The sequence below is a fragment of the Ischnura elegans genome, chromosome 2 (assembly GCF_921293095.1).
Source record: "Ischnura elegans chromosome 2, ioIscEleg1.1, whole genome shotgun sequence".
Classification (NCBI taxonomy): Eukaryota; Metazoa; Arthropoda; class Insecta; order Odonata; family Coenagrionidae; genus Ischnura; species Ischnura elegans.
In genome coordinates this window covers 114142695-114168943 of record NC_060247.1, presented here as the reverse complement: position 1 = coordinate 114168943, position 26249 = coordinate 114142695, and the positions used below count along the sequence as shown (strand labels likewise).

Sequence of the window (26249 nt, the reverse complement as noted above, 5' to 3'; positions counted from 1 at the left end):
TTTACATTCGAATGGTGAAGAGTGATTAAGACCTCAAAATATCTATTAACATGGACTATGTCACCATGTTTAAAATCCAAATAATTAGTAATCCCTCTTTATTCTTTGGGACAGTGTGTCTTTTTTTTAGTCAGGTAGTAAATTGAAAAAAAAAGTATTGACAAAAATGCATGATTCACCATAGCTTAGGCAGTGACATTGCTTGTGGCTTAACTACAAGTATCCTTCATTGTATAAAGCATTCTTTGGCTTCTCTGTGTCACTTCCCTATTCAGTTCCTACAATTACTTTTCGTCTCTTACCCTTATCTAATCTCCTTTTCCTGCCATTTGCTTTATCCAAACATTTATTTTATCAATGCATCGTGTGCAGTAAACAGTAAAGTGCTGATAACAATTCATGAATAGATTGTGTCTCTTATGATAATCCCTTTGGAATTTCCCCTCGTTAGAATTGGTAAATGAAGATTTACTCTATTTGTAATGTTCCAAGTGCATTTCTGTGTTAATTTCAGATAAGGAAGATTTTATTTCTGATTTGGATTTTCTTGTAAATTTTTATGCTTATGCTTTTGTGTCATTTTTTACCTTTCAGGTTGAAGGGCTTATAGAGGACATAGACTTCAAACTGCAGGTGACGAGGGACCAGTTCCAAGAACTTTGCTCTGATCTCTTTGATCGTGTCAAAGGCCCTGTCGATAGAGCCCTAGAGTCTTCTGGGTTGACCATGGATGTGATCAATCAGGTTATTATCATCTTTCTATTTTACCTCATGGGTTTGTTCTGGTGAAAGCATTAATCATTGAATTATAGTAAATCCCTAATATAATGGACCCCCACCCAGCAAAATTCTGAGGAAATATCCTTAGTTCTTAGGGTCCCTGACAATTTCAATAGATGTTGCATGTGAAAAACTGCTGTAATGAATGTCTCGCATTAAACTCATCCAACGAAGCCTGTGCTAGGGTTCAAAATAGGAAAAGTTTGCCTTCATATTGTATTTTTGGGAAAATTAAACGTATTATTTTGTGTTTTCATGTAATATTTAACATTTATGTTGAAGTAATGAGTAGGTTTGTTGTCAAAACGGTTTTGTTTCGAGCTTTCCTCTCTGTGGCCCCTAGATGATGTGCATTACGTCTCCAAAATAATTCCTCAGAGGTCTAGTATGCATGGGCAAGTGGTTTTTAGATATTCGGGATTAATATTTTAAAAATTGTTTGTTAAGCTGGTGAGATAGAAACTTTAATGAAAGAGCACCTTTAATAATCTCTTTTAAATTTTCCCAAAAATACCAGGGAGGTGGCTGTCTCTCCTCACCCCCTTTTATCTGCCACTGGCATATGCCTCCTCTTTGTGGGACAAGTAGAGGTGGGGGAAGTTGCATTGCTTATGCGCTGGTAGAAATTAACTCTTATTGTATGTCTAGCAAACAAGGATTAAATGAAACAAGGACAGAACTTGAATAACAGTCAGTGAAACACTTTTCTTCCTCAGGGCAGTAAAAAAAAATTGGTTGGTGAAGTTGGTACTAGAAATCAAGGCATTTTGCTGATTCGTCGTAATTTTCTGCACTTCTATTATATCTTGAGAAGGAAAATTAGACTCTTTGCCAACACCAGTGATGTTTTATCCATCATGAATGATAGAATTGCCTTTTGGGCAGAGACTGGGGTTTGGTTCCTGTGGTGAGACTTCACCAATAATCTCTTTTGTAACTGGGACAAGTGTTAGGGGATATATCGTTATGGTTATTTGAGTTTTTACTTCTAGTTTTGGTACTAAAATTGTTTCAACAATTAATTTTCTTGACATTATTTTGGGAAGGTGATTATTAACCCTTAAACTGTGGGAACGTTTTTAAACATTTTGTTCGCTGTCTGCGGTAAAGTGTTTTCAAATGTTTGGCCATTTTTCGACTTCCAACTTAAGTTTCCCAAAATTTTTATTGCCATCCTGGTAGAGCCCAAGTGCATTTTCCCTCATGGAGGGATTGCTAATTCGGCTTAACTCCCTCTGGTCATTCCAGAAAAACAAAGCGTTTAAAATAGTTCCCACAGTTTAAGGGTTAAGAACACAATATGGGTTGAAATAATGAAATTTTCAAGAACTCCTACTCCTATGGCTTTCTATATTTTGGAATGTTATGTCCTTGCTACCATACAGGTTATTCTAGTTGGTGCTGGGACGAGGGTACCTCGTGTGCAGGAGGTATTATCCAAGGCTGTAGGCATGGATTTGGGCAAGTCTTTGAACACAGACGAGGCCGCAGCCATGGGGGCCGTGTATCGAGCAGCTGATCTCAGCGCTGGCTTCAAGGTCAAGAAGTTTATAACCAAGGATGCTGTCCTCTTCCCCATTCAGGTAAATATTCCCCATGTTGGTTGTGCTATGGGTGTGAAGTGAGCCTGATGGTAGGTTAATGATTGGAGGAAATCTGTTCCTTTGCAGCTTTGTCATATCTTTGAATTTAGTCAATGTTATTGTTCATAGCCTTGCCATTTTAAAAGCTAGGAGTTCTCTTTATCTCTGAGTATAGTCCCCTTTAATTTTTGTGGATTCATTTTTGGAAGAAGGCACAAGCACTTAATTACCATTTTCTCTCAGGGTAGTGAAGGTATTAGGAAGAAAAAGGTAGGGAATATATTTGTTACAGCTTTTTGTTGTGAATGGGGAGTAATGAAATGGTTGTTTAAAATATCATATTTGGAAGGAACCAAATTACTTTAATCCGTCCTTTAAATAATAAATTACTTTATTCCGTCCTTTCCTTTATTATCGTGGCCATAGTGCTTAATATCATGATGGAGACTGCTAAAAAAAAACCACCCTTTGGGCAACAAAGCAGTTATCTCCGATGAGAGAAAATTTCATGACAGTGTAGGATATAATGCTATAGGAAATGTGTTTTGACAAACCGTATTACGTATCTAATGCAAATGGCGTCCATCGACCAGCCTTCAGAATTTGAGGACAAAGTTTTTTCACCATATACCTTTACTTTCTCTAACCCAATTGGAATGATATTGGAGATTGGCTGAAATATTTACAACCTGTATCCATTTCATCAATATCCCCCCTTCTGATAACCATTGAGAATGAAAATATCAAAATCAGTGTGTGGCTTTGTCTTGTTATTAGTTAGTCTGATGGAAGGAGCAGAGTCTCTTAGAAATGAGGTTGAAAAGGTCAAATGAGAAATGTCTCTGGTGCCGTGGCTCTCAGTGGATGCATTGTGTGATTGTTGTTGTCGTCCCTGCAGGTGACGTTTGAGCGTGAAGTGGAGGGTAAAGAGGGTGGAGATGGCAAGGGTATCAAATTGGTTCGCAGAACTTTGTTTGGAGCGATGAATCCTTATCCTCAGAAGAAGATCCTCACCTTCAACAAGCATACAGATGACTTTGTGTTCCGCGTCAGTGAGGCTGTGCCTGAAACTGACCACTTGTCTGAGGGACAGACTGCTGACAATGAGTGAGTTGTTCTTTTGATACTCTATATGTGGGAGGCATTGTAGTAAATAACTTCAATTCCTAATTGCAGTTCTATGTCTGCATAGATTTTGTCCTTGGTAGTTGATCTCTAATTTATGGTTTCTATTGCTTGCCTTCTTCGTGCTTAAAGCTGTAAGTAAATGTGAGACTTGAGGTGGGTGCTGTTGACACCAAAAATTGGTGCATGCCACAGTGCCAATCACAGTTTTGCTCCTCTTGGAATCCTTGGAACTTAATCTTATACTATTAGTGACCAATTTGAGCTATAGAAACCATCAATGTTGTTAGTGATACATGCCACAAAAAATATGCTCAGATGCTGTGGCTATGAAACTTTTAGTGTCGGTGAACACCTTTGATATAACTTTATTTTCATGAGGATGTGTGCAAATTGGGTCCCAAAACCAAGAACTGCTGCATTTGGGAGGAGAAAAAAGTGACAGATCGTTCATTTGCTTGTGTAGGAAAGTCTTAAATGCATATATGTATGGGTGGTTAATTCTCTGTCAGCAAACCTACTGACGGATACATCTGTCGTTAATGGAAGGCAAAACTTAATGGGCTGTGAATAAATGAGATCTGGCTAACTGTATTTTCTGCCTTTTTTTATTAAGTCTACCTGGGTTTTTTCAAAGAAATGAATCTTCAGATGCAGGTTATATAAGAATTAATTTTAGCGTAAATGATGAAACAAAAGCAATTTTCCAATATTGAGATAGTGAAAGGGTAAAAAAGATTTCTCTATAACCTAGGTTTCAATGTTTTACGTACCATTTTCTCGTCCTGGGTATGGTGAGTAAAGCTTTGAAAACTTGATTATATAGGAATCTTTTTTACCCTTTTGACAAACAGAATGGCTGGGTTTTGTCATTGGATGCTCATTTCATTATGTATTGGGTGGGGATATGTCATCATTATATGCATTCACATTCTTCATCCCTTCATCATTCCTTTGTGCCTGATAATATGGAGTGAGAAGTTCCAGCCCAGTGAAAATGTTTTGATGTCCGGAGTGGAAAATTGTTTTTATCTCCTTCTCCTTGTAGGTGTGCACCTTAGAAAAGTGGGAGTCGTAAAACATGCCACGTTTTTATGGTTTGTGCCAATATTTCTGGAAATTCATTGAAATGTCCCCCTGATATTTTGTCTTGCTCGCAGAGTGGATAAGTGGATGAACCTTACGGAGATCCACATCTCCGGAGTTGCGTCAGCACTGAAGAAGGTGCTCAGTGGCCCTGGCTCTGAGTCGAAAGGTGTGAAGGCACACTTCACGATGGATGACTCTGGCATTCTGTCTCTGGCCCACACCGAGTTGCTGGCCGAGAAGACACTGTCGCCAGAGGAGCAAGCTGCCGAGGAAGAGCGCAAGCGTAAGGAGGAGAGCGACCAGCAGTCACCACTCTCAAAGCTCGGCAGCACCATTAGCAAACTTTTCTCGGGTTAGTATCTCCCTCTCTCTCTTCTTGGTCCACTGATCAGAATACACTTAGTTCATAATTTTCACTTTCACTAAAATTCACTCACATATTTGTCAAAGTTTGTTACTCCTCCTAAATTGGTAATTTTTTTTTGGTAATGTGTGTGGTGGATTTTTTGTGTGTAGGCTCTGCGGAGGAGAGCAAGAAGGTTGAGAATGAGACTACTCCGGAGGGAGGTGGAGGAGAGGAGGAGGAGGGTGCCAAGGCAGGAGGGGAAGATGGCGAGAAGAAGGCGGAAGGGAGCCCCTCAGAGGGCAGCACCAATGGCACCAAGGCGACGGGCGAGAGTGCGGAGGCCGACGGCAAGAAGAAGCCCCTCACTCCCAAGGTGGTGGTGATGCGTGAGTCTGTTGAGGTGTCGGAGAGGAGGCTGGACGTTCTGGACCTGGAAGGGAAAAAGCTGGAGCAGTCGATTGCAAAGTGAGTCCTTTGTTCTCTCATTGATATAATTAGTGATGGGTCGATTCTATTCCTCGATTCTATGCCAAGAATCGGAATCGAAAATGAGTACTGATGAGGACCTCAAATCCGGAATCCAGAAACGTGGAAAACCAGAAATCCGGAACGTTTGAAAATTCCTCTGCGTAGTGTTTCGACTTGCCACCTCGTGACACCACTCTCCGGGCCTTATTCTGGGACGATTAGGAAGTTAGCACAAGCTATGAACATACGCTAAAAACCTAGGCAGGGACACACAGGGATGTCAAATATTGAGCACAGGATCCTGAACGCATTTACAAATTAATTAATTAACAAAACATAGAAGCATTTGCACAGATTTACTGTCCGACTAAGGAAGGTATCGATAGATTCAGCAACGTCTGCTAAGGAATGCCATCAATGAATGCTATTGAGCATGAAGAAAAAGATGTATTTATTGCTCATTCCCATCCAGTATTAAGCACATATAATTTATGCTGCGGAATCTATGGTCGTGACTTGACGACTTATTCGGCAAGTTTTTTGCCTCCTTCAATGTAGTACTTGAATCCATACAAGGCGATGAAAGTTCTTTCTTGGGGTAGTTTGACAGACCATGGTTTATAGTTTTATTGCATTGAAATTCTCAAAATAAAAGTGTACCACTTTTTCCATGTGCTGAAGACCAGAAAAACCAGAAATCCAGAAACCCTTTGGTCCCAAGCTTTCCGGATTTGAGGTCCTCAACTATATTTACCTAGGTGGAAAATCGATTCCGATTCCAGTAGTATGTACTTCAAACCACAACTTTATATAAGACTGTGCTTCTAACAGTCATTTGAATTTTTGCGCCACGTAATCGTAAAACCAAAACACATTTTAATCAGCTGAATTATCGTTTCTTCCATGCCGTGGTCCGGTGGTGACTTTGAAGATGAATAAGTTTGGTTCTGAAATTTAACAATTATATTTTAATTACATAGTGATGATGCATGATTGGAATTGACCCATCACTAGTTATAATACATATACACCCATGTCTCGTATAGTGCAATTTCGATATGGCTCAAATTCGTTCCTCGGGGAAACATTGCAACGCAGTGTAGCCTAATCAAAAATCTTAAACGCTCTCGTGATAAAACGTGAACTTGCGCTAAGTACACACGAAATTTCTATCATTTTACGCGTACAAATATTATTGCTAGCCTCAAATCTTCTTTTTTGTTTATATATTAATCGAAATCCATTGCTGTGCAATGACCAAAAGGATTACTCGTCATTGGGTCTAGATAGCCGGCCTACCGAAGTAATTTATCTCGTCTCCTTAACAGAATGAGTTAATTTAGATCATTAATTAAGCGTGGGGCTAGTGGAAATGAGTTTTTTTTAAGCAATACTGGTTGAGACGTAATTTTTGCCGTCATAGGTTATCGGGCGATTGACTTCCAGGTAGAGGGTCTACGCTAAAGCCTTCAAGGTCATCGGTATTCACGGGGGAGAAATGGAGCGGTGGCTGAGTTGCGCATGAAGAGCACCAACATATAAGAGGGTCCCCTATAGAGTCTCAAACACAATAGCTTTGTTCCCTCCCCGCAGTCGTAGGCCCTCTGCGTCTCAAGAACACAGTTCAGCAGTAGAAGGTGATTTCGATAGAGCCATGCAGAGTAAAAACCAAGAGAAAATGGCAAAAAATAGGAATGCGGGTAGAAAAATCAAGAATTTATCAAGAAAAACCATATACCTAGAAGAGAAATTGATATAGGTCAATTGCTTTGAAAATGGAGAACGTCAAAGCGATATTGCGCGGAAGTTTAAACGCACGAAGCCTTATTCTGAATAAAGACGAAGTTAAAACATCAGTGACCTCAGCCGCACCAACTTCAACTAAGCGGTCTACGCATACGGAAAGTTCATATTGAATCAGCACAAAAAGACGAGAGTGGTAATCGCTCCGAGACATTTAGTGAAAGCTCCGGTTGGTTCCAGAATTTAAACGGCAAGCAGGTATTTTCAGTGCGGCGATATCAGGTGAATCTGCAAGTGTTGATAGCGCAGTCACCACAATATTTTCTGATGAACTCCAAGCTGTGATTGAAAGTGGCTCCTTTCCCCCTCAACTAGTTTTTAGTGTTGACGAGACGATATTCTATTGGAAAAGAATGCTTTCTCGTTCATTCATTTTCAGGGAAGGAAAACCTGGGAAGGCTTCAAGACATTTAAAGACTGTTTCACGTAGCCGCTAATGACTCGGAGGACTTCAAATTAAAATGATTTATCATTCATAAACTCCGCTAGCTATGAAATGGCATTCAAAATAGCGTTTGCCTGTCACTTCGATGAGCGACAAAAGGGCCTGGGTGACATAATAGTTGTTTTTAGACTGGTTTGAAAAATCGTCCACTGCCGGCAATGCATTACGAACCCCTGAGATAGCAGATGTTAGCCCACCCGCACGACAGAAGGGAATTTCAAAAGCACGTAAGAATTTTTTTTAACGTGAATAAAAGTCTTCAAATGTGTGCATACATCTTTAAAGATGTTTTAAACTATAAAAAATTATATAAATAATGTTTTCTAAGGCTATTTATGGGAATATATATGTTTTAGAGGAAATTCAATACCCAAGACCTATGCTACCAGGAACGCATCCCTATCTTCCCAATGTTAAAACGCTCTCCTATAACGCAAATTCGTATAGCGCAAAGACCCCAAGGAACGCATCCCTTGCGCTATACGAGACATGGGTGTACAGCACACTCCCGATTATCCGGGCTAATGATGGGGAGAGACGAATAATCGGAAAACAAGGATAACCCAAACTTTCACTTTAATGTCTTGTAATGCTCATAATTTACATAAAACAAACAATTTTATATTATTTAAGCAGATATTGTTGAGAAAATGAAATGTTTCAGCCATTTTCCCTCATATGGGCAGCAAAATTTTTTCAGCTCCAGCCGAGTTGCACAAGCAGCAGGAACAATTCGTGATAATAATAATGATAATCATAATAATATGGTTTATTAAGGGGCATAGAAACCCAGTACAAAATTACAATACATAAAAAATATAAACCAATACAATATTATAAAAAAGAAAAGATAAGACTTCATAATATTATGCAATCAAAACTCAATAAGAAAGACCATTACAAAAGGAAGGCATGATGTGAATACAAAATCACCAAGGCTCACAAAAAATAATTAGGAAGAAGGCGATAATTATAAAAGTGTCTCTCATTTACCTAACTGTTGACTTAACAATGTAATTAAAAGTATTTGATGGTGTGGAAAAAAGTTCAAGTCACTGTTAGCATTGCTATCTCTCATTGCATGGAAAAGAGGCAAGAAAAAAGAATAGTCATTTCTTAAAAAAGGAATTGTGAACAATGAAGTGCTATAAGATGAAACTATTGGATCTCTAAGGGATACAAGGGAAAGCAAAGTTGAGCATATAACATGATTATTCAACAACAATATAGAAAAATAATGGCAAATTGTTTTCTCCGCAAATGAAGGGAGGCTAAATTAATACATTCCGTTAGATCATTAGCTGATGATCATATGTTAACACAAAATTTTTATGCAGTGTTTGCAGCGTTTAGTTATGTAAGCAGAAGCATTTACCATAAAATTCCATTTTTTCTGTCACAATTTTAAGTTTGAAATCAAGGTGTTGACGTTTGGGTACCTTAACCTTGTCAGTATTGAATTTTAGAGTTAATCGATGGCTTAATGGAGACTCCAGGATTTTCAGGTAGATTTCAAAGGGATGTTATCTCCTTCCTCTGCAAATTAACCATACTCTATGTGTGCTGTATACATTTTTTCAGGATCAAGTCCCTCAATGAGAAGGACCAAGCAAGGCACCGTACGGAGAGTGCCATGAATGCTCTGGAGAGCTTTGTCTTTGACATGCAGATGAGGATGGACCAGGAGGAGTTTTCATCTGCGTCCACTGGGGAAGAAATAGAAGCCATTCTCAAGGAGTGTGCCAAGGTGAGCTTGAATTCCATTTGTATTGATTTGATCTCCCATTTCTCTCCGAAAAATTTTTGTGGCAAATGGATTATTTTATCCTTATTTTCTTTTTTGTATCTAATTTATTTCTTCAACTCAGTTTTTTTTAAAAAAAAGCTACATAATTCAAATTTTACATTGAATAAAAAATTGAAATTATGGAGCATTAACAAAAATAATCTGTATGTAAAGAAAAATAAAGTTTCAATTCATTATCAGAAGGCTTTTCTAAGCTGGCTCTTGAATGTTCTGAAGGGATTGGAGGGAGGAAGGATTAAGATTCAGGGAAGGTTAGGGAGATGAAATGGTGTTAAACAAGGTTTTGTCAATAAACTTGATTGTTTCTGGCTTTACTTTGTGAAAATCCATTCTTAATAATAAAACGTTATTGTACTTTTCCACACGATACCAACCAGATAAACAAGAACAAAATAACTGTTATTATAACGGATTCTGTACCTGATGATGTCGCCTCTGCGACGAAACCGGTCGTATTAATTAAATCGTGTGGAAAAGTACAATAACGTTTTATTATTAAGGTTTTGTCAGTTGAAAAGTGATCTCTGGGAGGCTGGAAGACGGGATTTAGAGTTATTGTAGAAGGTGTCAGTTAAGAAATGTGCAGGCGGGGATGTACAGTGCAATGTATGTGAGTATTGAATTGGCATTCACTTTTTAAGGCTTTTAAGTGAGAGTAGGGTCTAAGATATTACTATGGGTGGTTAGTGGGGTCAATGAAGGGCAGACACAATTTCAAGGAAAGAAGATTCACGGAGGTGAGGAAAGTGGTATTAGACAACTGAATCATCATAATCATTGGTCAACAATCCAAATATTAGTTTGATACAGCTCTCCACTCAATTCGCTTTTCAAATAATCTTTTCACTTCTATGCATTATTTTCTCTTTCACATCCTTCTGTACCTGTTCCATATATTTTGTTTGAGCAACAAACCTGGATCCCCCAATATCCGGTCAAGTGCTTTGGTCATTTAAGCTACAGAGGCATCATTCTCCTCTTTGGAAATTTGTGGACTATATTGGAGGAGATAGTCTGGACTGATGCGAACAATAAGAGACTATCAGCCAAAGCTGTGCGAATTGCACCACAGCCAGAGAGCAAAGCCCAAAATTCTTGTAGAGTACTAAAATAAAGAAAATTTCAAGGATTTTCTTGTTGAAGGGGCAGGCAGTAGATATACAGTTACCATTGAGCAACACTTAGTAAAGAATTGTTGGTTTGCCATAGCTTGAATTAGAAATCAAATAATGAAACGCCTGGTTCTTCTCCTGTATTGTACTTTTGCTTGAAGTCGTGGGAAAAAAATAACTTTCTGTTTGTGTGCAATTGAAATAATAAATTTACAGATTTGGTAATTTCTATTGAATGTTTTTGAGTACGCTAAAATATAACAGAGAGAACCATCTGAGTTAACACCAAAAATATGTAAATACAGTGGAACTTGGTTAGTACATTCTTCGTTAGCTCCTTTTCTGCCTTAGTGTGGCGATATCTCCTGGTACCATCCAAGTGAAATGCAAGTAAAACTATTTAGTTAGTACGCTTTAAATAGTGGTGCTTTACTGGGTAGTACGCTAAATTATTTGCCATGAAGCAAACCGCAAGTCGTTTCCTAATACATCCATGTCTTGTATAGCGCAAGGAATGCATTCCATGGGGTCTTTGCGCTATATGAATTTGTGTTATACGAGAGCGTTTTAACATTGGGAAGATAGGGATGTGTTCCTGGTAGCATAGGTGTTGGGTATCTAAGACCCTCTAAACGATATATATTCCCATAAATAGCATTAAAATACCTTATTTATATAAATTTTATAGTTTAAAGTATCTTTAAAGATAGTGGGCACGCATTCAAAGACTTTAATTCACGTTAAAAAAATTTGTATGTGCTTTTGAAATTCCCTCCTGTCGTGCGGGTAGGCTAACATTGCTATCTCAGGGGTTCGTAATGCATTGCCGGCAGTTGACGTCAATTTTTCAAACCAGTCTAAAAACAACTATTGTGTCACCCAAGCCCTTTTGTCGCTCATCGAAATGACAGGCAAATGCTACTTTGAATGCCATTTCATAGCTACGAGAGTTTATGAATGATAAATCATTTTAATGTGAAGTCCTCCAAGGCATTAGCAGCTACATGAAACAGTCTTTAAAAGCCTTAAAACCTGACCCAGGTTTTCCTTCCCAGAAAATGAATGAACGAGAATGCATTCTTTTCCAAAATGATATCATCTCGTCAACACTAAAACTTAGTTGAGGGGGAAAGGAGCCACTTTCAATCACAGCTTGGAGTTCATCAGATATGGGTTCATTCCAAGAATGAATGTGTACGGCTGTTGCCGGGATTTATGGTAAAGAAAATGTTGCCCAATAGTCATTTTCTACGAGTAATCTCTGAGAAAGAAGAAATGACCTAGCTAAACTTGTCCAATTTTATACCACAAATCACGAGAGAATGACAACGTTTACATGTAAATGTCTCTGGGAAATCTATGAAAGCATTGTGATTTTCGTCCACATGGTATTTTTTTGGCAGTTTAGTGCTAATTATCTTGATTTTATTTGTGGAAAGAGTTCAGGAAGGTGATCCTACAAGAACTTTGGACACTAATTTTAATTATGACGACTTTTCCATAGATTGAAATTGCCCCAATTTCTATGATTTACTTCCCTGGTTAGCATGTTTTCCTGAGTAGCACATTCATTTTTTGTGGTCCCTTCAAAAACATAATAAAGAAGTTCTACTTTAATAAATTATTTTGAAGATATCTTCAAAGAGTGCATTCAAATTATGGAAACTAGTTACTTCTGTTGTGTATCAATTATGTCAGCAGTATCTGAGGTGGGTAAAGTGATTAGTTGGCTTTGATGATGGGCAGTTTTTTTTACATACGTTGGGGAACTATGAGACTGTAGCATTTAGGCCTGAATAAATTCCCCTGATTGCAGTCTCATCCCATTTAACACGTTGCGTACGGATGGCGAGAATTCTCGTCATTTTTTTCCCGAATGTTCCGGACGGATGACGAAGATTCTCGTCATTTAGGCGCGTCAACCTAAACAATTTTTAAGCGTACAATATGTATTCCTTAGTACATTTTCAGTTGTTGTTTGTTATTCATAATGAATTGATGCATCATAACGTTTGATTGGATAAAGTTATATTCTAAAAATTAGCTTTTTAACCATGTTTAAACCAAAGGCATTACGCCCTAATAGGCACATACAGTGGAAGCCCCTTATAACGACAGCTGTTGGGAACAGAGAAATCTGTCGCTATAGTGAGTTGTCGTTGTTACCGAATGCAATTACATCGTCACATAAAAATCACTCATCAGGCGTCACCACGGCTGTTTCTGCCGAGAGGCGAAAATTGCAGCATGATAGCCGTTTTAAATCATTATTTTGAACATTTAATTCACTAATGATCATATTCACTTGCAATCTATGATCAAATCATATGTAATTATGCAGGATGCTATATGCCGAGGCATTAAGAAGTCGATTTTAAAAGTCCCAGCTTCAGACTCACTCGTACTGAACTGTGCATTATGAGCTGTTATTATCCTTATTTCTTGGATGCTCCAAATATACATGTCATAACTACCAGTTATGGCTATGCATCAGACTATTAAATGCTAAAACTTCGGAATCTGTTCAAAAATTCATACCTTCTATCTTTCCGAGTAGTAATGAAAATGATGTGTGGCTGCTGCAATTGGGTGACGAAAGGAGCGTGATAAAATTTTAGGGTTCCACATGAGCATTGCAATTCTATCTTTTTCAGGTTAACGGCGGAATGGAGGTGGAAGTAATCTTCTTATGCTTCAAGTCTGCCTGTATGAATAATTTACTATCGTGTTTCAAAACAGCCGACTCAAATGCTATCGGAATCATGAAACCGAACAGCATTACGGCATCTAAAAGCATATTAGTCATATCAATTATCTTCGGTGGAAAGGGTGAAAAATGTTTCAAATAAATAGAAGGACAAATGATAAATGAAGTCCACTCTTTGTCTGTCTGTTAGCAATATTTATGTTTCGTAGAGATTCACGCAATCAGACGCAATATCAGCGGACGTAGAGACCTCTAGCGGCAGTGGCGCACACTTTTTGATAGGAATGCTGATGGCATTAACGTTTAAGGCGGCAATAACACAATTTTAACGTTTCTTAGTTCTATTGGTGGGTGGGCTGGGCAATTGTCAATGAATAATAGTACTTTTTTATTCCTTCCACCAATCCTGGCATCAAACGCTCGTAACCACTGCGTGAAGATAGCAGCCGTCATCCAAGCATTTTTATTTGCTTCGTAAGTGCAAGGGAGAGTTTTAACTCCCTTAAAACATCGGGAATGGGCGGATTTCCCCACCACGAACGGTTTTAACTTATCTCAACCATCCATCTTGGCGCATAAAAGAACAGTTACGCGGTCTTTACTTTTCTTCCCTCCTTTGCAGGGGTCCGTTCGAGTGGCGAGAGTTTAGTTCGGGAGAAGGTTAAAATTTATGCCCGTCTCATCCGCGTTGTAAATATCGCAGGGGCTGTAATTGTCCAAATAGTAGTCTTTAAGGACCGGAGCCCAGCCTTTCACAGGATTAACGTCGACACTTGATGATTCACCGGATAGTTTGTGAAGGGATATCCCCTTCCTATTTTTAAATCGTGCAAACCATCCATCCGAGCACTTAAAATTGTCTTCACCAAGCCTCTCACACAAATACTCAACTTTAGCCTTCATCATTGGGCCGGTGATAGGAATCCCTGCGGCTCTTTGCTGGCAAAACCACGAGAAAAGAGCAGTTTCTAGCTGCGGATGCTCTCCGGGCCGCCGGTGTTTTTGAGTGCTTGGACGCCCTTCTTTAAGCACTGCCGAACGAATTTGTTCTTTTTTCTTTAAAATAGTGAACAATGTCGATGTATTAATTCCAAATGGCCTCGCTATTTCACTCTTTGAACACTCTCCACTTTCACAATCTGCAATAATTCTCATTTTGGTTTTTTAATCCAAGGACTTGCGTTTACCAGCCATGGTGCTAGCAGACGGGCGGAATAATTTTTAACCTCACTGCGGATGCGCGGGAGGGAGATGACAAAAGAGCAATGAAATGTGTACTCGAGAAATTTATTAAGGAAAGAAGAATAGGAGAATACGGAACATGTAGACGTCGACGTTGGCGGAAAAAATGCCGTTTTAAAAGCATTGAATTCCAGAGATGTGGCACGTGGTCAAAAAGTCAACCTGTCGTAATTACGAATGGCACAAGAGAGGAATCGAGCAATTATCGCTAATACGAATTTATTTTACATTTAAATCATAGGGTTTAAAATGGCTCCTTGGGTAGCTGTCGCTAATTCGAGCTTGTCGCTATATCCCGTACTCGTTATAAGGGGCTTCCACTGTATTTCCAATCTCGGCGTTCCTAGGAATTTCAATACCCCGGTACGCAATGTGTAAATAAAAAATTGCGTAGTAATGGACAATCATCTCTGTTACGTTTTCTTAGTTCTTTGGGAATAGAAGCGTGTTTCATATGCTCTAGCTTCAGTGACTTTTGCATTTTTTAGGTGTCTGACTGGATCTCTGATGATGGAGCTCCAGGAATGGGAGCTGGCTTCGAGGACTACGAGAGTCGCTTCCTGTCCTTGAAGAAGCTTTCGGCACCCCTGCTGCAGCGAGTGGCTGAGCATCGAGGGCGACCCGAGGAGATTCGCACCCTTGGTAAATTGGTGGAAGTTGCCGAGTCATTTCTCAAGAGTGCGCAAACAATGGATGGGGGGGCATCGGGTGAGGGTGGAAAGGGCGGTGCGTTCACGCAAGTGGAGCTGGACACTCTGAGCAAGCTTATTTCAGACACTAAGGTGAGAAATTTTGAATAATGTTCTATGGTTAACAAATTTGACGAGACGAGAGTTTTTCCAACCACAAGTTCTTAACCATTACAACACTAAGAGCCCTACAAAACACCTCCCAAACTCACCAGCTTTCATATGGCTGGAGGTGAAATTTAATGTAAACCCTCAAATCTTTAATAATCCAAGTGTGACCACTCAACTGCTCACTCACCTTGTGTCCGTTGCCAACTGCCGAGTTTGGACAGATTTTTCAAAAATTCCACAGAGAAAAAATTCATACCCGGATCCCCTAATTTCTGGTGGAGTGCTTCAGTCAGTTAAGCTACCAACACGTCATTCTCCTCCTTGAAAATTTTTGCACAATGCCAGACAAGACTGTCTGGACTGCTGAGTATGATAAGCAACTAGCAGTCCTAGTCATGCACATTGGACTGCTAGTCACATGATTAATATGTGGCCACTTGAATGAAATTGTACCTCTTTTTCTATATATGTACATATTTTCAATATAGAGTAACAAGTTCTTACTTAACGAGTATTTATTCAGTGTTTATAGTATTAAAACTATTTAAAATGAACACTATAAGTTTTCCATCTTCACTTTGTGGAACCACAATTAAATGGAATTAAAATTCACTCTGTATATTCCACAGTGAATATGTATTTATTAACCCTTTCAGTGCCAGCCATTTTTACTAGGTATTCTGGAGAATGCCAGGGCTTTTAGGCGAATTTGTAGGCTTGCGCTTAAAAATTTACGTAAAGACCAATATGCATTTTCAGAAACTATTTTTTTTTTATTTCCTCCCAAAACCTGCCGGTATGTTAACGCATTCAATGCGGGCCAGATTTTCATGACAGTCGTCAGAATCGTCCGATGAAATAAGAAAGAAAAATAGAGAGAGATCGTTGCTAACGGCTTTAGGGAGCAGCTGCATGTTGTGCTTTGTCGTGCAAGCTTTCGCGTCCATTACAGGGGGCATCAACAGGCGATGAATGAAAAAGGTTGTCAATTAATATACTCGTCCACCCTTCCCCATCCACTGGAGTAGTGGGGGAGGAGGGCGACACTGACATCAGCAGAACTCTCAGCCCTGTCCTTGAGCGGCGAGTGGACTCTTCCACAAGGCTGGTGAATAACCTTGCTTGCAACATAGTCACCGTGTTCTCTTCCGGAAGATTCTCTTCCAGGTCTGGCTGAGTTTTACGCCGTCAACTTGGTTGAAATTCTGGGGGCATTTCTCAATTTCAATAGCCTCCTGAATCAGTCGTGTATGATAAAATTTCTCTTGGGCTAACACCTGCGTCTCGTTGATTAAAATTTGATACCTGTCTTCCGAGTAAGCATGCTCCGCTACAGCCGACTTCTCCGTGTCATGATGTAATATCACTAGTTTGTGTCTGCTCAAGGACAGGGCTGAGAGTTCTGCTGACATCAGCGTCGCCATCCTCTCCCACTACTCCGGTTGATGGGGGAGGGTGGACGAGTATATTAATTGACAACCAATTCCGTATTTTCATTCATCACCTGATGATGCACCCCGTAATGGACACGAAAGCTTGCAAGACAAAACACAACATGCAGCTGCTCCTGAAAGCCAATAGCAACGATGCCTCTCGCTGTGAAAACCTATGTTCAAAAATAGAGGTTTTCGCATCATAACTACTGTTCAAATACTGCTATTTACAAATGGCTCACAAGGGTCGAAAGAGGGAAGCTTGCTGAAGGCCATGCATGCGATCAGAAGACTCGGAAGTGGATATTAGTCACGTACGGAGGCGTAGAAAGGGCTTCCGGCCCGACCGGCAGAGCACGTCAATTGACTTGCTCCATATTTCGGCTTGAACAGGACCACGTCATTTGACTTGCTCTGCGCTGAATGTGTTAAAGCATGTCTGAGTCTAAAAATAATTACCAAAGCTGCATGAAACACAATAAATAAAAGGTGTGAGTGTAAAAAAACCCGGCCGATAGATCGGTCCTTGGCACTCTTGTCACATACCCCCTGGGCCGATGGCACTATATGGGTTAATACCAGCCATGTTTTCCCTACGGATAAATATGCCAGTATATCGTCACCATGGTCAGTGGTAATAAATATTCAGTTTGGAACGTACAAAGTGAATTTTATTTCCCTGTATAAAATGAAAATTGTTTTTCTGCCATGATTCTCCATAACTTGATACTTGATGGCCACAGTGTTGGTTTGCTTTTTAAGGTGGAGAGTTGAATGTAACCAAAGGTTGTTAGTGCCTACTATGTTGTATAAGATGTTCTTGATTTGCTAAGTTAGAGATAAAGTTTTAAGATGTTTATTCTTCCTTACCTCAGTTTGGAATAAATTATGAATGCTTTCAAGATAATCAAAGGCTCTTAAGTTACCCTCTTTGCTCTGTTGTTTCAGGACTGGAAGGCAAAGATGGAAGAGGAGCAGTCAAAACTGCCTCTTTCCGTTGCTCCAAAACTTACCATCAAGGCCATTGGTGAGAAGAAGTCAGCTTTGGATCGGGAGGTGAGTGTACATTGACTCCAATAGTATTACATTTATCCATGGTAAAGCATTCTCTCTAATGTTTTAATGAATACTGGCTCAAATTTTTGTATTATCATCATTATAATGGGAGTAATAACAACTTAGTTATTTTCTGCACAATGGTTATTTTGCTATTGTCCAAGTTGGTTTAGTTAGATAGACATTGTGTGAAGAATGCTAAGTTTTAACCATGGTCCTTATATACTGGTTGCTAATCTCCCGACATATTCCGGCTCGGGAGTGTTGCCTCGATGGACGCGTTTACCCCTCAAACCCCTTAAACACAACTCTGGGCACAGTCGCGCTTCCACTTGGGGAAACATGGACCTAACGGCGCTGTCGTCGGCGGTTTGGAAGCATATTGGGAGGAGAAATCGCAGTTAGTTCCATATTTCCCCTAGTGGCAGCGCGACTGTGCCCAGAGTTGTGTTTGAGGGGAGGCGTTTGAGGGGTTTGAGGGGTAAAAGTGTCCGTCAAGGCAACACTCCTGAGCCGGAGATTAGCAACCAGCATATAAGGGCCATGGTTTTAACTAATTTCTTTTGGTGAAATTTCATGATGAATAATATCCTGAATTAGTGGTGGATGATAACTTGTACTGGTATATGTGCCTGCTGCTGGTTACAGCTTCGGGTCTTGTGGTATGCCATTAATATTTAATTAAAGAAGATGAAATTGTTTAAGGGTCAACTAGGGATTTGAGGGAGCCTTTTGGTGTATCACAAGGGAAGGTCAGGGAAATCAGCAGCAACAGGAAAAAGTCTGGGGATTTAAAAAAATCAGGGATATAGGATAAAATACTGGGAATCTTGTACATTACATCGGGGAAAATTAATGACATCATGACAGATGAATCAAAAGAATTGCCTCTCGTTGGTTGGCTGAGGGCTTGCATTTTTTATACTTGGTAGGATGTGGTAAATTTACCTTTTGGAATCCATTAATTCATCATAAAACCAACCTTTTTTTTTTGACCATAATGAAGTTAGGAAAGTTCACACGTTACTTTTTATATGCACTCATTGTTAAGACTGGTTTGAGTCCTTAAAGTAATCTTAAATAACGGACTACATGTATACATATCTATATTGTTTGATTTACGTTAATTATGAACATATGTAGTAAGAAATGTGAAGTTTGGATAGTCAGTGTTTTCTGATTATATGTGCTGCCTCTGCCCATCATGAGGCCAGATACATACATAATTGGTAGTTTACTCTGTTTGCCATGTTATTTCCTTAACCCTTACACTGGGGGAACGTTTTTATACGTTTTGCACACTGACTGCGGAAAAACATTTTCAAACGTTTGACCATTGCTCGACTACCTTCTTCAGTTTCCAAATACGTTTATTGCTACCTGGGTAGAACCCAAGTCAGCGTTTCCACTCAACCGTGAAAACCTGAAAACCGTGAATAAGCAGTGAATTTCATCTACCGTGAAAAAACCTGGAAATAGCCGTGAATTTCATCATGAAACCTTAGAAATCTCTCAAACTTGATTGGAGATCTACGATACACAGATTAAAAGAAAAATCTATGTTCGGATCATGTTTCAAGGCCGAGTCACGTCCAGACGCTGTCCAGAAATTTATCTGCATGCGTGTATTCGAAGCGCAATTATTAATTGGTCCGTGCGCCATGATAGCACATTCACCTTAAGCCTGCGATTGGAAGACATTAACCCTGGCAAAAAATCAGACTCTTCTTCACTTCCCTGCCACCCTGCTCTCTCCATTTTCCCACTCAAACCCTTAAACTGGACCCGAATTTTACTACTACAGGTGACGCTATAAGAGATAGCACTGTCATTGCTGCGTTTTCATTCAAGGCATCTGTTGCGTTTGTTACATTTTTAGTTAAGGTGTGGCCGATGATTGTTACTTGATCAATATTTCTGCCTAAAATGCCTTATCTACAATCAGTGAATTTGATGACATTTAGACTGTGAAAACCTGAAAAAAACCGTGAATTTTGTAATGTAGTTAGAGTGGGAACCCTGCAAGTGCACTTTTACGCACTGTATGGATTGCAGCTTAACTCTCCATGGCCATCCCAATAATACAAACCGCTTAAAAATGTTCCCGCAGCCTAAGGGTTAAGTTCCCTTTCAGTTTTGCACTGATTCCCTACAGTTTCCATGGAATTAGTTCACCACATTGTCCAGTTTCAGACAAGAACTTTGTTTTTGATAGGGTCTATTTGCATAAAATACCAGGAGTTGTTTCACAATTAATTCAAAATAGCCTAAGATTCACTATCTATACTTATTGCTTTAAATTATGTGAACGCATGTATTGCACAACCTTCAGAATAAAGGGTTTGGTGGGGTGGTGGAAGTGTCACCAAATATCACCCATATATCCATTACATTTTGTTTGTTTTTAAATCATAATCTTCTTTCTTTTAGTTGAAGTACTTATTCAACAAAATTGAGATCTGGAAGGCCAACAAAGCTAAGGAGCTGAATGCAGCAAGCAAAGGTAATAGAATGTCTTCTACACTCTCGATTTTTATCCATTGGAATACATTAATTATACTCTTAACGTAGTGAATAAATCACTGTACACCTTTTTATTATAAGAATGTGTATTTTACAATTATTTTGTGAATGCCTAGAATACATTAAGATAATGAAACTTAAGACTGTGCCAGCAAATAATATTGCAAAACCAAGTGTCTATCTTCTTTTTACATCATTTAAAAAGATCAGCTGTCAGAAATACCTAAAATAATACAAATGTCAGTGTAGAATCATCTTCAGGTTTGCAGGAAAATATTTTTTCATAATATCTTGCATAGGGCTCTGTAAAAGTTGGTCAAGGGTCAAAAAATGTGATTTGCAATGCTTCAGCAGTACATCATCACTTTAAGCTAAGTTTAATTGAGTCTTAAGATTGAAACAAATATGATTTTTTGTAAAAAATTAGTTTTTCCCCTAATAGAAACATAATCCTCATGTCACCACTTTTAACATATATGTGAAGGAGTCGTCCGATAATTTCAATAATTACTATTAAGCTTGTCATTAATAAAAATATGTAATTATAATAATGTAGTTACTGGTGTGTGCTGCACCTTTGTGTATTTCACCTCCATTTTTGGACAGGCTTGTGAGAAAAATAGAGATTACAGATCTCCCAAGCTGACCCTGTGCTTCAACTCTAAGGTTGGTCTGGAATGGTGAGAATAGTGTTCACCCCAAACAAATCTGTAGTCATTCGAATGACAAATTCATTACCAGCTTCACAGACTCAGTCTGGGAGATCTCTTGCCATGCCAATCCAAACCAGCCCTCAGTTTGATCACCAAGTGAGTGATGTTTTCCTGATAATGTTCACATCTCCATTTGGTCAGGGAAGCACGATGGCCCAAAGTAAGAAGGATCCAGAGTTGAGTTTTTTGGGACTAATAAAAGTACCATGACTATGATAAACATGAAATTAATGAACTTGAGGATCAAATTTTCCTTTTTTTAACCTATGCTTTTATGTTTGCAAAATACTACCCTCCACAATCAGATCAGCCCCTCAGAGTACAACCCCGCACTGCCAAGGTATGATCCATGCATCTTCTTTGTCTACATGCTTCTCATTGCCATTGGAATTGCATTTGGATTATTAAAATTGTAATTTTTCTCGTGCAAAAGGTTATATTAAACAATTTCATTTACCACCTTTATTGAAAGCTGAATCTTTATACTGATTTTCTGCCCTTTTTTTATATCATTGTGTGATTTTTTTATTTGCCACATTCTAGGAGATGTAGATATTATAAATATATAAGTTTATAAAATCCCCAGATACTGTTGATGTAAAGTCTGTGTAATTTTATGAAATTGGACTGGAAATTGGGGAAATGAAAAGTTCGTATGAACAATGGACAGGTGAGGAGGGAACGGAAAATGAAGATATGCCCCAGTCTACGAACTGAATTGCCTCTTTCTCTAGCTAAATCTCTCTCAGTTCAAGTCGACCTTTCTCACCACCTTCCCCTTTCTTCCTCTAGCTCTAGCTAGCGAATCGCTCACTTAATGCTTCAACTCTGAGGTTGGTCTCGAAAGTTGAGAATAAAATTTACCTCAAACAAATCTGTAATCATTTGAATGACTCAATTCATTACCAGCTCCTTTCATGAACTACCCTGTACTACGAGGGTCAATGTTTAGGGATGTCTGAAGTCATCACTTGGGATTTGAACCGAGGACAATCAAGTCAGCAGCCAAATGCTCTTAACCACTTGGTCACCATGCTTCCTTGATCTGTGAATATAGGCACGGTATTTTTAAGGGAGGTCTTAATTTTGATAATAATGTAATGGCATTGTATGTAGTTGTATTTTTGTAAATAAAGAGGAAAACTGCATAGGCATCAACCTGTTATCTCCAACCTTCAAATGTGAATTATGAGTAGATCCTCAAACTTACTTTCTTCTGCCTACCTAGGAAATAAATCTGAGTCTTCGTCTTCTGGTGGTTCTTCAGAGAATGAAGAGGCGCCCAAGACACCAGCATCAGAAGAAGCAGAGAAAGGGGAGCAGGAGGATAAGGATAAGGCAGAAAGTGGGGCAGAGGAAGATGCTGCGACGGACGATGTCCTCGGGACGACAGCTAATGTGGGAGAGGATGCAGGGGAGGAGACAACATCTGCAGGTAGCCTATCGAGTATTTTCTCATATAAAGGTTTAGTAAATTGTTTGTAGTGTATGCAGCAAGAAGTTGAATTTTGATGTTATCAACCAATATTTCGTTTCTAAAGGCCGTTTTACACTGGGCACGTACTTGCACAATATGACGTGTGTATGAAGGGGCAGTCATAATTGTGTCGTGTAAAGCGGTGAATTGCTAGAACACATGCGCGGGTTTGCGTGGACATGAGGTGGCAATATAGCCCCTGTTCTAGTTTCGTGCATGCATTTTTGCAAATCCATGCCATTTTAGAAATTAATGCAGTTCTAACCTGCACAATTCCGTGCCCCGTGTAAAGCCCTTAAAAAATGGTGTTTTAGCTTATTTTTTTACAAATGGATATCTGAAATTGTGACTTTACATTGAAGGTGAAACTCAAAGTTGGATTTTGTTCAATTTTGTGGATGTTTAATTTATATACTAGTAATCTCTGTTCACTCTTCAAATAGTGTAAGCCTTCAAGCATTTGCTTTGATTTGAAATTGATTATTATCTCATCCAATTCTATCATATATGAAAGGCACTCTAGTCCTTGATTCCCAGTTCCTCTACCCTTCCAGTGCACTTTGGTTAGTACTTGGCAAAATGTATGTGCCTATGAGGCAGACATTCTAATTGGCACGGCTTCATCTGGGGTATTGGTAATCTAATGAGATTTTTTAATCTTCACTATCCATTGGGGGTAAAGGAAATCCATATTTACTGATAATTCTGTGGGCCTCATGAAATTGTTTCTGGAGGGCTAATACAGCACACAAGTCATATGTTTGCTGTCCCCTGTGTTCAACCATAAAATGGCTTCCAGTTGTGGTTCTCTTAGTATCTCCATGTGTCATCCTAGCCGTGGTATTGTATTTTTTAAGATCATCTTACCCTGTTCTTTCCAAGTTTTTCGAAACGTGTCCCTGTCATCCCCACCTGCTTTGAGATATGAAGTGAAACACTTTGTACTTTCGACATAAAAATTTATGAAACTGCAGTCGACATGTTTTGCTGCACTGCAGCATTATCCAGACTAAATCAAGAAATTAACCATACTGGAGGTTTAGTCTTGATAATGCTGCAGTGCAGCGAAACATGTCGACTGTAGTTTCATAAATTTTTACGTGGAAAGTGCAGTGTTTCACTTCATATCGCATAATGGATCTCCACAAAGTATCTGCCTCATCCATCCAATTCATCCCACCTGCTTTCTTGGGTCCTTGAAGTATTGGGTGTACCATTGACCATTGAATGATTACCAAAATGAGTTCAAGTCCCAGTTGGTCTTTTAAGGCATTGAAAATTAAGAACATTTCATTGAGGCTCATGCAAACTTCCCTCCATTCCAAATTTCAATTAAAGCTGTGGTGGTGTGTTTGTTCTCAATTTTTACCGGTAGAGCAATGTCAGGGTTTTGTTTTCGTAACGTGAACCCTTGCCTCGATGTATTGCTAAATAGAATGGAAATTCAGTGTCCTCTGAGTACTTTAAGGAAAATTGAGTCATGTTCATGGCATTAAAAGATGGAGCAAATATTTATGTGGATAAATTGATCTGTTCTCAATTTTGTTGTAAATTTTCCATCCTATGGGGATGTTATATTTTTAGTATACTGATGAAAATGTCTTTCTTTTAACATTGTGGTCTCTACTTGCAGGGGTCGAAAGCAGTTTAGATGAGGAGAAGGCGCACGGTGAACTTTAACGTAATTTATTGTTTAAAATATGAAAAATTACTTTGATTGTATGAAATGTTTTGAATGGTGGCCTATCGTGTTCTCAAGGAGGAGCACTGTGTTCTGCATGAGTGAGACTATAGAGTTGTGAAGTCTTTGTGTGTTGCACAAGGGCATCATGAGTGAATGATTTGCGCAGGGATTGGGGGCATGAGTGGGAGTTGGACAGGCTCTATGGCCCCATCATCGTCTTCATTCCAATGAGAGGGAGATCTCTCTCTTTCCTCTCGCTACCAGTTTTCTCTTCCATGTTGCATTGAGGTGCCATCCGGCCTCCAGCCCTCGCCCCCCCCCTCCATCATGCGGGACAATGCAGGCGTTGCTGCATGCTCGCCCCTCCCTTGTGCATTTGCTTTTTGCGTGGATGTGTATGTGCCTACCTGTGCGTGTGTGTGTATATGTTGGGTGTTTGCGTGTGGACAGTTTCTCTCCCAGAAAGTGATGGAGGTCATGCTGACTTAGCTGGACTCTATAGTGTGGCGTGACCTAATCAAAGGAGAACGTTCATTGGTGGACCAGTCACCCACCATGTTTTGGAAATCTTGCAAAGAGCTTGGCATTCTTGCCAATTGCTATGTTACGAGACTGTTTGGTGGTGCCTCAAAGCCTGCTGCACAAAGTGGACATGGATAGTTTTGACTTTGACATTGTTGTACTTCTCTCATCTTCATTATTTTGTGCATTCAGGTTCATTTTTTTTAAAAACGATTCATCAGCTGAAGGAAGTGTGTGAAATTTGCAATTGCCCTTTTGAGTGGTGTGTCTTGATCCAATCTATTCCAGTGATTTCCTTCTTTTAATTTTTTGTCTCCTTTTGCATTTGAAAAAAAACTGAAATTTGTCTTGGAGGGTTTAGAAAGGAAGAGTGGTCTGATAGTTGTTAAAAAGTATTTATTTGTGGTGGTTATGGTGTCATTAAACCATACATGTTGTTGCAACGAATTGGAGTTTATTTATTTATGTGGTGTTCATGTCACTATTCTGAAATCTAGGCAAGATCCTTGCCGTTAAAAAAGTTTTTCAGTGAAAATGCCGAGAACCTTGTGAATCATGAGGAGTGGTAAAAGCAATTTCCTAATTAAAGCAATGGAAGTAATTAGGAATTTCCTGAATTCATGTCTTGCGTTCAGAATGGATTTTTTTGAAGTCTGCAAGTGGGGACATAATCTGGTGGACCATAAACCCTGTTCGGTTTTTCAGCTCCAGCTTAGTCAACTCATTCACTGCTGATAACACCAGTCGGTATCATCTCTGGTCTTCCTTAAAGAATGTGCAATGATGCCAAATGATGCCATTTTGAGTCATTGGTGACAACCACCAGCCTATTACCATGCAAGTGGCTAAATGGTTTTTGCCTGCTTGCTCTCCGCTCTCCCTTTCTCTTTTCACCTAGCTCCCAGCAGGTCAGAATGCTCATTTATAGGGAATGAATCTTAGAAATTATTATTTACTACTAGCTTCCTTCAGTCTATCATCAATGGATTCATAATCATGAACTCTAGAGCAAGAATATGGACACCCCCTCTCAAAGTCTACCTTAATCTCCTCCCCTTTTTATGGTCTCTCAAAAACTCCTTTACATCGTATGCAAATATTTCATATGCAACTTATTTGACAGATTAATAATATGATGTAGGATTTGGTGCTTTCCTGATGTATCGGCTTTAAGAAGTTTTCCCCGGTTGTCCACCGAATGATGGGCCATTTGGGTCAATGTGACATCTTGATCATTTAATTGAAGATGATGGAGGGAAGATGAATGCCATCACTGGAAATTGAATGTCATATATAGGTTCTCTCATGGGTCCAGAGGCCCCTGATTGGCTGAATTTATTCTTCCCATTTTCTGATCTCCGTTTTCTCAATTTTTTCCTGCACATGGCACCAGGAAATCGGCACTGAGGAAAATTGATAGGAGGAAAACAGAAAACAGTAATAATGTCAAACAATCAGGAGGCTTTCTTGATATACACTCCTCCTTTGACCAGTCATGAGTCACCTAACCTGTGGTTGCATTTGTATATGACGG

The 26249-nt window shown here is 39.3% G+C and overlaps 1 protein-coding gene across 2 annotated transcripts in view; it reads left to right on the top strand.

Moving 5' to 3' along the window:
• The window catches only part of LOC124154436 (hypoxia up-regulated protein 1), a 42620-nt gene extending 17458 nt beyond the window's left edge, over positions 1–25162 (top strand). For both annotated transcript variants that reach the window (XM_046528149.1, XM_046528150.1), the window contains exons 8-18: positions 595–744; positions 2166–2363; positions 3262–3470; positions 4649–4929; positions 5094–5388; positions 9221–9386; positions 14996–15289; positions 17689–17796; positions 20227–20299; positions 22261–22467; positions 24143–25162. In XM_046528149.1, coding sequence (XP_046384105.1) covers positions 595–744; positions 2166–2363; positions 3262–3470; positions 4649–4929; positions 5094–5388; positions 9221–9386; positions 14996–15289; positions 17689–17796; positions 20227–20299; positions 22261–22467; positions 24143–24189 — 2028 coding nt within the window. In that variant the 3' untranslated portion in view covers positions 24190–25162. The remainder of the gene's footprint in view (positions 1–594; positions 745–2165; positions 2364–3261; positions 3471–4648; positions 4930–5093; positions 5389–9220; positions 9387–14995; positions 15290–17688; positions 17797–20226; positions 20300–22260; positions 22468–24142) is intronic.
• The last annotated feature ends 1087 nt before the right edge of the window (positions 25163–26249 follow it).